A 13,415-nucleotide genomic window follows, 5' to 3' on the forward strand; every position below is an offset into this window, starting at 1 on the left:
CTTTTCTCTTTTGCGGCACTCACTCACTCTTTTTGTCATTATAATTTTTTGGCCCACATTGCTGCAGAAGTTATTTTTTGTTACTTGTTTGAATATGTAAAGTCCATCTGTATAATCTTAGACAGCTGTGTACTGTGTGTCCTGAGGTTTGAGTGGAAACCAAAGAGGTATTGGAACTGCACAAACACTGGACTTTCCAAGAATCCAGAGGATGCCATGTGAGACCTGTGGCTTTTGCGGTACTTGGGTCAAGGCGAGAGAGGACACAGGAGCCTAAAGGAGATTCCTCACTGTAACCTAATGACACAGGATTTATCCTTTACATGGTGATCCTGGGGAAAATGAGACAAAAATCTTTGCAAAGTACTCAGTGCAGTCAGCTGTTACTTACAATTCTGGGCACTGTGTCTGTAGCAACCAGTGGCAATTAGGAATGGATCTAGAAGAAGGGGGGAGGTGACTAAACTATCAAAAAGAGTGGTAAATAAATGAAAATTAGAGTGATTTGTACTGTTAAGCCCAGAAGATATAATATCATGTATTTGATCCCCCTGGCAAGAGACTGATACTTGAGGTTGCAACTTGCTTGGTCATGTGGCCAGCATGAAATAAAATCCCATGGAACCTAAGCTTGTCCGACTCCAATTGCTGTGCTTGTCACCATCACTCAGCCTTGTGGCAGCCTCAGAGGGAGCAGATGCCTGTCGGAGGTGGTGCAGCTGCTGGTCTTCTTCCCATGTGGGAGGAGGAGGAACATGGTACAGTGATGCTGCTGCTGGATTGAGGTGTCTTAAATGTACCAAAACATCCTTGACAAAGCTGGGCTGTCTGAGAATCTCTATGAGCCAACATCTTTGAAGAAGGATTAGAATGTAATCCTTCTAGAATGTTGTAATGGTAGTCCCACATGATAAAACTGGACTGACCCTTCAAGTCCCCAATAGTTGCATGATTCTATGCCTGTTAACATAATGTTGTTAAATAATATCACACAGATAGCTGTCTACTCTCGTTTGTCAGCAAATCCCTGTGCAATCTCCACAAGGTAGATTGTTACTTTCAATTTACACGTGATGAGAACATACCAGAGAGAGGTTAATTGAGTTGCTTACGCTTCCATTGGGAATGCGGTGTGATCACCACCAATTGTTCCCAACCTTACCTGAGTGTTCAATATGTCGATTGATGTAGTTCCTGTCACTCATGCCATATTTCTGGAAACCTCTCTGCCTTTTCACAGTGTTTGAAATGTTCCATTTCCAATTCTGCTGAAGTGCTGTGTATGGAATTAGGACTGGGAGTCCCGTGAGACTGCAAAGGGCTCTTTATGCTGCATCTTCTCAGGAATAAATACCCTTGCTATTCTGCAGAATATTTCAAAATGTTAGAAATGTGTGTAAACATGTGAATGTGTATGCTTGTGCATGCTACTGAGAGGATTTTGGGATAACACCTTTGATCTATGTAGAATGGAAATGTAAACTGCTTCGGGAGCTTTCCCTTTCTTGGAGACTGCAGTACATAGTGATTAGAATATTGTGATAGCTAATGAAAACAAGGGACAGCTGCATTATAGAAAGAAATAAATTACTGAGAGGCTACAGTGATGTCAGAAGTTGTCATAAAAGTTTTCACTCCTAGCTCCATGGCGCAGCTGGGATTTATCTATCGCAAGATGATATCAGACTACACTCAAGATACTTGATGAAAGTAAGTCTGTGATTGCAAGTCTGTGATTAGAAGACATATATATATATATATTCATATATAATTATATAAGCAACATATTTATATATTTTATATAATTATAAACATGTACATAATTGATAGAATAAATCAATGAAATAATATATGTATATAAAATTAACACTCGATGAGCGAAGTGAACACTGCTTAGCAGAAGCTGCAAGAGAGTTGGTTGTGTTCCTGATGCAAAGGTACCTTCCAGGTGCCAGGCATTCCTGGCACTGGGGATGCCCTCGTAGAGAGTCAGATGAAAAGTCCTATTCTCATGGTCCTTACATTCCAGTGAAAGAATCAGATAATGAATGAATGCATGAAGAGAACTCATGTTATGCTCTTCGGTGATGATCTGTCCCGGGAAGCCCACTCTGCAAGGTCAACATGGAGGAGGAATGGGTGGAGACAGCTTGGAGCTGTCTCCAAGCAGCATCAAGCAGAAGGGTTGTGATTGGATGGGGGTGGCCCACTGTGTGGGTTTGTCTAATGTTTTTGTCACATTGTCACAGTGGAAGCGGGAGCTTCAGAAAGTGGAGTTTTCACAGTACACTTCATTTCTACGTGGCCTCTATGTTTACAAAATGAGGTTGGAGCTGTTGGTGCTGAAGAAACTCCTAATTCTAACACCTGGAGGATTTTTAATAGTCAACCAAATTTAGTGTGTGTTCACTAAATTCCAACGTGTAGGATGAGCTAAAAAAAAAAAGACTCTTAATCATTTCCTTCAGACTTGTTCTCACCTATTTAACTGAGACTTCTCTGGTACTGACTGATTCAAATTTCTAATAAAAATTTCAACATAGAAACCAAATGTAAGAAGTATCTATCAGTCAGTCCTGCATTAAAACAAAACCCCCAGGGCCCAGTCCTCCTTGCCCTGCATGCCCGGGATTCCATATGGGTGCTGGTTTTAATCCCAGCAGCCCCACTTCCCATCCAGCTCCCTGCTTGTAGCCTGGGAAAGCAGTCGAGGAAGGCCCAAAACTTCGGGAACCTGCACCTGCGTGGGAGACCTGGAAGAAGTTCCTGGCTCCTGGCTTTGGATTGGCTCAGCTCCAGCCATTGCAGCTACTTGGGGAGTGAATCATTGGAAGGAAGATCTTCCTCTGTGTCTCTCCTCCTCTCTGTATATCTGCCTTTCCAATAAAAATAAATAAATCTTTCTTAAGATTTAAGGCCTCCAACACCGCTTCATAAAAGCATCCCTTCCCCTTGCGTCAGTCTTCTCGGCAGGTTCCCTATGCCTCTGTGAGTCAGTCTGAGGCAGGATGCTCTGTTGCACCCCCTCTCCCCCGGGCTCACCGCTGTCATGCATCTCTGTGCCTGGCTGTCTGTGGCAGCCCTGGGCTGGATAAGCAGGATAAAACACTTGGCGTTGCTTATCTCTTAAGAGGCCTTCCCTACTGGTGTCCCTACAACCAGGTCCGGTTGCTCAGCTCCACTTCACAGTCCTCCTTTACTCCTGATAAATGTTTTTTTAGGATTTAATTATTTTTGAAGATTTAGCATTTAGTTGAAGTTTCCATAGAAGAGCACTTCTCATAGGAATCTCCTGGGACTCAGCATGCAGAGGTTGTGATTTGGGGTGGGATCTGAGATTCTGCCTTTGTGCTATACTCCTAATTGAGGCTGATGCCACTGTCTGGAGAACCATTGATTGCATAAACAAAACTTGTAATTAAAGGAATGACATGCCTACCTACCACTGAGGCACTGGTATGCTTATTTCTCCCTAAAGTAGTTTTTAAAATGCTGATTTCACTTTCTTCTCATTGCCTGCATTGTATGTTTTACAGAAACTTTAGAAACTACAAATGAAAAATATTAAATAAAAGCACCAATGATAGATTTAGCAAATAAGAACATTCAGTGTATGTGGCTGACATTTCATAAATGCCCTCTCCTGCATGGAATATACCAAAATAACTATGTATTATTTATCTGAAATTCAAATTCTTCTGGTGTTCTGTATTTGGGAATGTTATCTAAGACCCTTCCAAGTTCAAATACCTACTTTTATTCTTTTGGCATGGGTTTTTATAGTCATGTATCCATTGCCTATACCTGTACGTGTTGCTTTATAGTTTAGAAATTCCTTCCAGCAGTAAATCGTGTTATCAGTGGTTTGAGTGTACATGCATTTATGCCCATTTTACACTTAAAGAAATTAAGGTGTAGAAGAAACCTGAGTGTTAGCAGTGGGAGACCCTGAGTTCTTATATGCGAAGTAGCTTTTTCTTTCAAGAGTTTTTTTCTTTCCAAGCCCGGATGCCTGGCTCTTTGTGCCACCATAGAGCTTTACAGTTTAACTTCAGACCAGGTCATCCAATTACGATGCAGCTCAATCACCATGAAGCAATCTGGCACTGGTGACCAGGACTAATATGAACATGGTCAGGATAATTAGATGAGCCATGTAATTGCCCCAATTCTGTGGCAAATTAGCACTCGGTCTTTTCAATTCCCATAGCATTCAGCAGGGGGATTGGAGATAATGGAACTTTGAAGAAGAAGAAGTTTTATTTTAAAAATGAACTCTGTGCTATATTATGGGTTTTACTTCTATATCATCTAATGTATAGCGTATGTGTTTTTTTTTTTCTAAAGAACGTAGTAATAAATCTTGCAGCAGTCCTTTTCCTGTATCAGCACCCTTGTCATTGTCCTCGAGTGGTGACAGAGTATTGTTCCAGCACACGTTGGGGAATTTCTGCAACTCGGGTTCTCCACGCCTTCTTTTTTCAGTCTTAAAGACAGTTTGTTTCCCCAGGCTGAGTCTTACTGTGCAGGACAACATTGCACAAAATCGATATAGACTTTGTATCAATTTAAAAACAAATAAGAAATTTGCCAGTGAATTTGGTTTATGAATTAGCTTGCTCTCAGAGAACAGGGAGAAATAAAGTAGGCTGTGTATTTTGATCTATTTAGTTGTTGCTTTGACTCACCGAAGGCCTGAAGGCAGAGTTTTAATTAAACATATAAATGGGCAGGAATCTGCTTGCACAGTTTAAGAGTATATTACCGTGAAGTTGGATTTCTTTGCATCCATTGGATAAATAAAACATATGGAATCTATGTTAAGAAATTCTCTTTAATCAAGTCCCCAGGGTGCTGACATAAGCTATACAAACACATGCCTGTTGGCAAGGCTCTGTCATCTTCGCTTTTCCCTTCTCGCTTTTACAGCCTGGGTGTGGTAGGCTCTGGGGATGGAAAGATGAAAAAGACACAGCCCATGCCTTAAGGAAGGCCTGAACAAGCAGGAGACACTGACATCTGAACACCTAAAGAAAAGCACATGTGCTGTGATTGCAGCCCGCACAGAGTCCAGAAACTGTGGAAAGAATACTGACTGCTGCCAAGTAAGAAGTCAGTGAGGACAGATTTGTAGGGCGAGAACTTGGCATGATTAAGGTTTTAAAGGATTACTGGGTGTTCCTCAGCAAGAGATGGTAGGAAAGGGCATTCTAGGCCAAGGACAGTGCCTGTAGTGTTGGGAGAAGTAGATGATGTTGCGTATTTCTGCAGCGCAATGTACCAAGAGGGGAACTACCAGGACTCAGAGTTCAGAGTGGAGGGTGGGTCATGTTGTGCAGTGCGTTGTGTGCTGTGCTAAGGAGTCTGGAACTTACAAATGGTATTGGTAAACAATTGGAAGTAGGGAAATGGTCTGATCACTTTACATTTTGGAGTGATCCATCTGATGGTTGTGTGGCAAAATATAGGGAGCGATAAGAGGGAGCAGGTTAGGATGCTTCCATGCTGACATTAGTCATGATATTGGAGGCCTGGATTAAGAGACCGTAGGGATGGTGAATTTAGGGCAGATGTGACAGGATTAGGAAACAAAATGAACCAAATCTTTGTTTAGTTGTAATGCGCAACTATGTCCAGGATAAGTCTGGGATCCTCATGTGAGTGACTTGGTACACAGTAGGGCTACTGAGTGAGACTGGAAATACAAAAGAAATACCCAACATGATGCTGGTGGCAGGGGCTGATGATGACTGTTTTAGGACTAATGTCATCATTTATGTTAAAGGAATATGGGAGGAGTTTAACAGTGGATAAGGAGTAATATTTTGGGCATAAGGAGTGTTAGATACCTAGGAAATGTCGAGAAGAGCTCTTTCCTAGTCTCTGCAGTAGATTTATGTGGTCGGAGTTCAACGTAAAGGCTAGAGCTGCACTCATAAATTATAGACTCACCAGCATGAAGGTCACTGTTAGGGCTGCGCCTCAACTTGCCAAAGCATGAGGAGAGGAAGGGCAGAGGGTCTAATTTGGGAAAGCTCCAATATTTTTGTGAGGTGGACAGCAGAGTAGGCTATAGAAATGAGCAAAGAAGAACTAATTGAATGTAACACCAATGTAGACATGTATTGACCCACACCTGCTCACCTCCCCACCTATTAGTCAGCGAGAGTTGATACGTTGAGAAGGAGTGACATGCCAAGGCTGGGATGACTGTGATGGGTACACCGGGTTCATGGATGGAAAAGATGAGGCATTACCCTTAAAGTGTTCCCAGTCTAGTGGGAAGAGGGGAAGAGGAAGCAGAATGAAGAGAGGAAGTGGGCAATCAATTATGTTTGACTTTTTGTCTTTTAATCCTCCCCTACATTGAGAATTCTGAACATCCTGGAGATTTTCTGTATCGACATCCCATTTCCAGAGGATCCTACCTCAAAAAATTGTTTTTACACGAAGGCAGGAGATTTTACCTGATGTGAAAGTAGGGATAGTGCACTTCGTTATCATTAAAAGGAAAGAGAAGTTATAATATCTGTCATCAATTTACATGGAAAATAGCATGAACAGAAAATGATTTAATTGTGTTAGGTGTAATTTTTTTTTTTCTGGAGTCAGGTTAACTTGTCTGCATAGCTGTCTAAGGATGCTTTGAGTACTGACAATTTTAGTGCTTTAAATACTTGGCTGTGCTTCTTCAGAAATGTACTTAACCATCAACTGGAAAGCCAGCCTCTAAAAATATAGCATTACATGGAGGAATTATTCAGAGAACTTCTTTAAAATATCTGCCGCATTCTATCCTGTAATGGAGTTAGTCTTCCTTGACAGGTCTTGGGCTTCAGACAGAACTCCTGCTATGCACTCGGCTGCGGAAGGATCAAGCCCAATAAAAGTCACTGAAATAGTGTCAACGTTTCCAAAACCAGCACAGAATTGAAGTTTCGTGGGGTTGTTTTAAAGTTGCAGATGCAAATGCCTGTGCTTACTGAAGCAGCATTACAGAGACAAAGAAACTTCGAGGCTGTCTCCCCCAGCTTGTCCTCTCCCTGACTGCTCACGGCAGCTAGATAGCTCATTATTTAGTTGATATTTCCAAGGAGGCAATTCTGAAGTCAGCGATAGTGATGTTTCGTGGGGCGTTATTACTAAAATCTAGGTAGTGGCAAAGGGATGTTCTGTTGCTCATTCTTGGCCCCCCATCTTTTCAACTTGCACATCCTCTCCTTTTCCTGTTTTATGTCATTCAGTAATGACCTTAATTCACATCACGTCAAGCTGTTACATTGATGTTGTGACCAAGTGGAATGAAATAAAATATGCTAGAGCTCATCATTCATTAATTCATCTTTCTTCAGTCTTCAATTCCACTGTGATACATTTTGATTTCCTCTTTATTGAGGAGTTTTAATAGGAAGATCTGGGTCTTTTGCAATATTATGAAGTTTAATATAAACATACTGGTATTATAAGTATATTTATTTTGCAATGTAGAAAAAAAAAGCTGTTGCCTCACATTGCTTCTGCATGTCATTCCAGAAAGCTCTGTTCTTGACAATATAATTTAGTTGTTTCATGCAGTATTACCGCCTATATTTCTTTTGCATGCTGTTACATTTTGTGTTGAACATGTCTTCAGTAAGAGGCTAACATATATATCTTATAATTTTTTATTTTCACTTTACCTATTCCCATTTTGGTTTTTGAGGAAGATTGTGAAAATTAAATTTGTAATTGTGTTTTGTGCTAATAGAGCTATTTGTAAGGCATTCTAAAACTAAAGGAAATTTATTTAAAAAGAGGGCTTTAGTTTCTGTTTTTCATTTGATTAAAAAAAATCTTGAGTAAATATTAAGTTCTTCAGTAATCCCAGGGTTAATAATCAAAATATCAGTCAACCAGAGAGATAGAAGCACTGTACAATGAGAATGAGCGTTAGCCCTAGCTCTTGAGCAGGTCCCAGAGGGTCTCTGGTTCAGGTGTTAAACCTATAGGTGAAAGATGGGCAAGAAGGATGCTCGGGTGATATTCAAGGCTGCAGCCAAGCAATAGAAGTGTAGTGTTGTAGCCATATACCAAGCAATGTGGAGGTTGTTTAATACATTAACAACCACCATTGATAGACCAGAAAGCCTCAGCTCAGTAATGGCTCTCTCTCTGTGTCGCAGATTACATGCCACATTTTATTAGAGGGTGGTGGAAATAGAAATCCCAGTGGTGTAAAATCACATCAGGTTGTTCTATTCCTGTTGGCCTGCCAAGCCTTCTGGGTACTTGCTGATGGAGGCAGTAAGAACTCAGAGCGCTGTCTCCGCTGCCTAGAGGATCTGGTCTTCATAGAGAAGATGACCTAACGTGCATGATGTCACCTGCATGGGGAAGAACCAGGTCTCAGTCTACTCATGATGGTTTCCCCGCCCCTGGACTTGTCAAGGCTCAATAATGAACCATTAGTGGTGAATGGCTGGCTGTCTTAAAATGTAAGTTTTATTATTCAATTGTGGCAAGGTCAGTTGATCAGGAATCTGTTGCCTTTGAAAACAGTTACTCACAGCTTCCAAGTGGAAGGAGTAATCCAGGATGTGAAGAAGCCCTTGGAGAAGCACGACAGTCAAACCAGAAGCAGAGGAATATGAGAGTGGATTCTGTGTGGTTTCCTAGGAGAGAATGGGTGAGGCAGGGTGAGCAGGTGGACAGTAGAGACAACTTCAGTGGCCTGCAGGAATATAGGAGCTGTTTGGTGTCCAATCTCTGGCCTGGAGCAGAAGAGGCTGAATAAGGGAGGTGTGTGTACACATGCGGGCACATGGACACGCACGTGTGTAGTGGAGGGAAGGGTGATGCTTGGATCTAGAGTGGTGAGTTTGCACATGAAAGGCATGCTCTCAAGCATTTGCTGTTTGGGGGAGTCTGGCCCTGGGAGGGACAGTGTCTCTAGAACCAACTTGGTCCCACAAGTCAGATTCAAAAACATAAACATGACAATCCAGGAAATGACACAAATAGCCCTTTGTCCTTGAAGATCCCGGGAAGGCAAGTAGAGAGGTTTTCTTTCTCATTGCTTTCTTTATTCCTTGTACCAATGGGTACCGCTAGCATAGCCCTTAATGTTGATCATTAGTTATAGCTAAGATTTATTAAGCCCTTACTCTGTGTCCGGCACCATCCTAAAAAATTCACCTGCACCAGCCAAATTAGTGTTCTCATTGCCCCATGCAGTAGGTACTGCTGTGTCCTTGTTTCATAGATGAGGAAGCAAGAGCCTTGAGAAGTTATGTAACTGAGTCAAGGTCATGGGGACCAGTGTTGCTCTGCGCTCACTCTGTACTATGCCAAGCAGCTTCAAAAAACTCAGGGAAACTATGCATGATGAATGGACCATGTGTGGATTTCAGATTTTTTTTTCCACGAATAAACTTAGCTTTTTCTTAGGATGTGTTGTATTTATTTGAAAGATAGAGTTATAGAGAAAGAGGGAGAGGAGACAGGTCTCACATTCACTGGTTCCCTTGCCCAAATGCCTGCAAAGGCTGGGGCTTGGCCAGGCTTGAGCCAGGGGTCAGGGGTTATTCTGGGTCACCCTTGTGGGTACAGTGACCCAAGCTTTTGGGCCATTCTTTGCTACTTTTCTAGGTACTCTGTCATGGAGCTGAATCAGAAGTAGAACAGCCATGACTTGAACCAGTGCCCATATGAGATCTGGCACCTTAGGGGGCAGTTTAATCCCCTGTGCTACAGTGTGAATCCCAACAAACTTAACCTTTAGTTCAGTTTTTCCACAAAAAAATTTATATTCTTTTTTAAATTTATTTATTTTTATTGGAAAGAGTTACAGAGAGAAGGAGAGACAGTATGATCTTCCATCTGCTGGTTCACTCCCCAAGTGGCCACAATGGCCAGAACTGAACCAATCCGATGCCAGGAGTCAGGAACTTCTTCCAAGGCCCCATGCAGGTGCAGGGTCCCAAGGCTTTGGGCTTTCCTCTGCCGCTTTTCCAGGCCACAAGCAGGGATCTGGAAGGGAAGTGGAGTCGCCAGGATACAAACCGGAGCCCATTTGGCATCTTGGGGCATGCTAGGCACCAACTTCAGCCGTTAGGCTACCATACCATGTCCTTTATACCCTTTTGTCATCTCTATCTCATTGTATTCTAGTTGCCTACTCACAGGCCTGTTGCCGCAGCTTGTTAGAACAGCGCAGAATGCTGGATGATTTCAAAATGTTCCTCTGTGTATTTCTTGTCTGAATCACAGAGTAGCCATTTTAAAAAATGCCTGGGACATTGTGACATTGTTTCTCTTTGACAGCCTGGTCAGCTGGTTAGTATCTGGTGACAGTTTGAGGGCTGTCTCAAGGGAGGGACAACTATTTTATGGCTTCTTTTTATTTGATGTTCTCTGAGAACGGAACTTGGGAAGAAAGAAATGTATGACTCTACCATTATTTCTGTTACATGACATCTGTGCTTTACTGAATCTGAGTTCTCAAAATGCATGCGTTGCAGGTGCCTGCCTTTATCAAGAAATATGTGAGATGTACTTGGTGTGTGCTTATGAAAGCCAAATGAATGTGCAAAACTGACTCCAACCTTGAAAAGTTTGCATGAGAGATGTAGCTAATCTGTGTCCTGTGGGGTTTTCCTGATGGTCTTCTCTGCCTTTCTCCTAGCCTGTCACCAATCCTGTCTGAGTTGTGCAGGAAAGAGCCCACAGAACTGCACCGTCTGCAGGCCTGCCCATGTGATGCTGGATGGACGGTGCCTCCTCCAGTGCCCAGATGGCTACTTTAACCAGGAAGGTGCCTGCACAGGTGAGTACGCAACGTGCTGCGCATGTTCCCAGCCCCGTGTTTTGTTTTCACAGTGCAGCCAGACTCTGCCATTACTGTACCAGGGAGTGATGTTGGGCTGTGAAAGCTTGTCCTGCATTTACAGGTCAAAGGCTATAGTGTTGAGAACAAGAGGCGTTCTGTTTGTTCAATAAGGGTGTGAACTCTGAGCTGGGTTCCCTCTTTGCTGAGAGGCCAGGAACCTCGTGGATAATGGGAGCGTGCATTGAGGGTCACCACTAACTCCACATCTCAAAAGCACCAACTTTCAAACAGATAATCTGGGTGTTTTTTTTTTTCCATAGCTGATAGGAAAAAGCCTATTGTAATGAAATTGTATTCTTGGAGCCCAAGAATATGTGGCAAATTTATAAAATACTTTTAAGTACATTAACAATTGAATTGGTAAACTACTTTTAGTCTTAATTCTCAAGAGGAAGTTTAGAATGGACAGACATTGAGATTATTTCTGATCACCAGTTGTTTTTATTCAGGAATTTCCTTCCCTTTCCCAAGAAGCTTTTTTAATCTCTCTGGGGCTCTGTGGAAAATTACTTTAAACACCAGCAAGCTCAATGAGGGAACACCCCTGGTACCTTTGTCATTGGGGTTGCTCTTGAAGACTGTTTCCCTGCATGATTTCTAGTCCCGTAGTCTTGCCTGTGTGTGTTCAATCATTTAGTAAAATGGAGTCTGAGAAACCACCACTTTCGTCTGTCTGCCTGAAGCTCTCAGATGGATGGTACCACCAGCAGCAGGGCACCCAGGTCATGTGAAAGATTCCAATGGGGAGGAAGAGCAGGGTGGTGGAAATCATCCTGAGAATGCCAGAATCTTCTTTGGCAAAGGCCAGAGTCTCAGGAATGTAGACGGGGTGATAGTGGGTGCTATCCTAATCAGTAGGTCATTTTTTTTTTTTTGCTTGCTGACTTTTTATTATACCTTATCTCCTCTTGGCTTCTTGCCAAAAGTGAGTTTACTCCAAATCGGTGCCTTTGCTTTCCACCAGCCACGTGCCAGCAGGGAACTCATCAATTCCAGCAAGCTCAACCCAGCACCAGCCCCTCCACTCCCCTCCTCTTGGACTTAAACTTGGATGGACCTCCTTGTCCTTGGCAAAGAATCCTCCCATCTCCTTCCACATGCTTGCTCCTGCTGTCTGCATTGGCAGCAGAAATGCAGCTGCAGTTGCAACCTGCTTTGATTCCCTGCCATGCTTATCTTTATTGTCTGCACCTTACAAGGACTCCGTTTTTGTTGTTTTTTTCTCTCTCTCTTCAGTGTAGTACTTCTTGTCATTAGGTGGTTATTCTGGAGAAGACATAGCTTTGACATAATTTTGTTGAAAGAACTGAGCTCCAGATGTAGTCCATGATAGCTTCCACAAAGAGGATTTTTTTTTCCTGTTCTTGGTATTTTAATTAAGTATTACTGATAAAACAGGCATTGGAGTCATGGCCTGAAGGGAAAGTCTGGCTGGCATCCGACTGGGGTGAGAAGTTTCTGTATCACTGGCTGTGGACCACTGCCCCTTTGCCAGCACTTCTGAGCACGTTCCAGTCTTGCAGCTTGTTCTTCTTAGAATCAGGCAGCAGGGATGGGGGAGTCTCACTACTGCTGCTTGTGCTGTGAACTTGGATTTGAAGTTCTTGACTCACAGAACTGGATGTGGTCATGCTGGTCCTTCTGCAGTGAGTGGATTGATTACTGAAATTAGTGTAGCTCCAGATTCTGTATGTGTGTTGAGACTTTTAGGGATGAGGAATGTTTAGCCCTTGGGCCATGTGAAGCCCATGAAATCATTTGATCTGCCAACCACAAAATGAACTCGAAATTTAATAAGTCTATAGCAGACTAATTTTTCAATTGTTAATTTTGCAAGGCCTGGGGAATGATGTTATAAATACCCAAAGGACCCTTGGCAGAGAACAGCAGGAACCTCACCCCTTCCTGTAGAGAGGGTTCACATTGATACCAGAAATGCAGTTGCCTGCAATGGCGTGCCAAAATTACTCTGCCATCTTCAGTTATTATAGCATGACTTGTGGAGGGCGTTGAACATGCCCTGTGTTTACATGTTGACCTGTTCATTTCAGTTCTAGCTTTTATTCTCTTCCCAAACCCCAGCATGCCATCCAAGCTGCAGGCAGTGCCACGGGCCATCAGAATCTGACTGCATCTCCTGTCACCCTCGCATCACTCTTAGCAATGGAATCTGCAGGACCAGCTGCAAGAAAGAGCAGTTCCTCAACCCTGTAGGATATTGCACTGGTGAGTGACCACTCCTGCAGGCTCCCTAGGAATCCTTGAGGCTGCTGCCAGGGATTGTCACTCTGGGCTGGACGGGGCCCTCAGACCTGACCTCTGTCTTAAAGTCCTGATTTCTTGTACAGGAGACACCATCCCCCCAACCTGGGACTCACCTCATTGCTTCTCCTCAGGCGTTGCTGAATTTTGTTAGAATTAAATGGACCCTCTAATAGTACTTTTGTCAATCCTGAAGAAGAAAAAAATAGAAATTCATATTAATGAAGAGTGAAATTACCATCGCAGTAGCTTTGCATGTATTTGATGACTTCATCTGAAGAGAGCA

The 13,415-nt window shown here is 42.8% G+C and overlaps 1 protein-coding gene across 1 annotated transcript in view; it reads left to right on the forward strand.

The window, feature by feature from the left end:
• Positions 1–13,415, forward strand: part of FRAS1 (Fraser extracellular matrix complex subunit 1) — a 263,048-nt gene that overhangs the window by 76,161 nt on the left and 173,472 nt on the right. Inside the window, exons 18-19 of the mRNA XM_040967150.1 lie at positions 10,664–10,804; positions 12,950–13,093. Coding sequence (XP_040823084.1) covers positions 10,664–10,804; positions 12,950–13,093 — 285 coding nt within the window. The remainder of the gene's footprint in view (positions 1–10,663; positions 10,805–12,949; positions 13,094–13,415) is intronic.

This window comes from Ochotona curzoniae, unplaced genomic scaffold, assembly GCF_017591425.1.
Source record: "Ochotona curzoniae isolate NIBS_2020 unplaced genomic scaffold, NIBS_Ocur_1.0 scaffold_4506, whole genome shotgun sequence".
Taxonomy (NCBI): Eukaryota; Metazoa; Chordata; class Mammalia; order Lagomorpha; family Ochotonidae; genus Ochotona; species Ochotona curzoniae.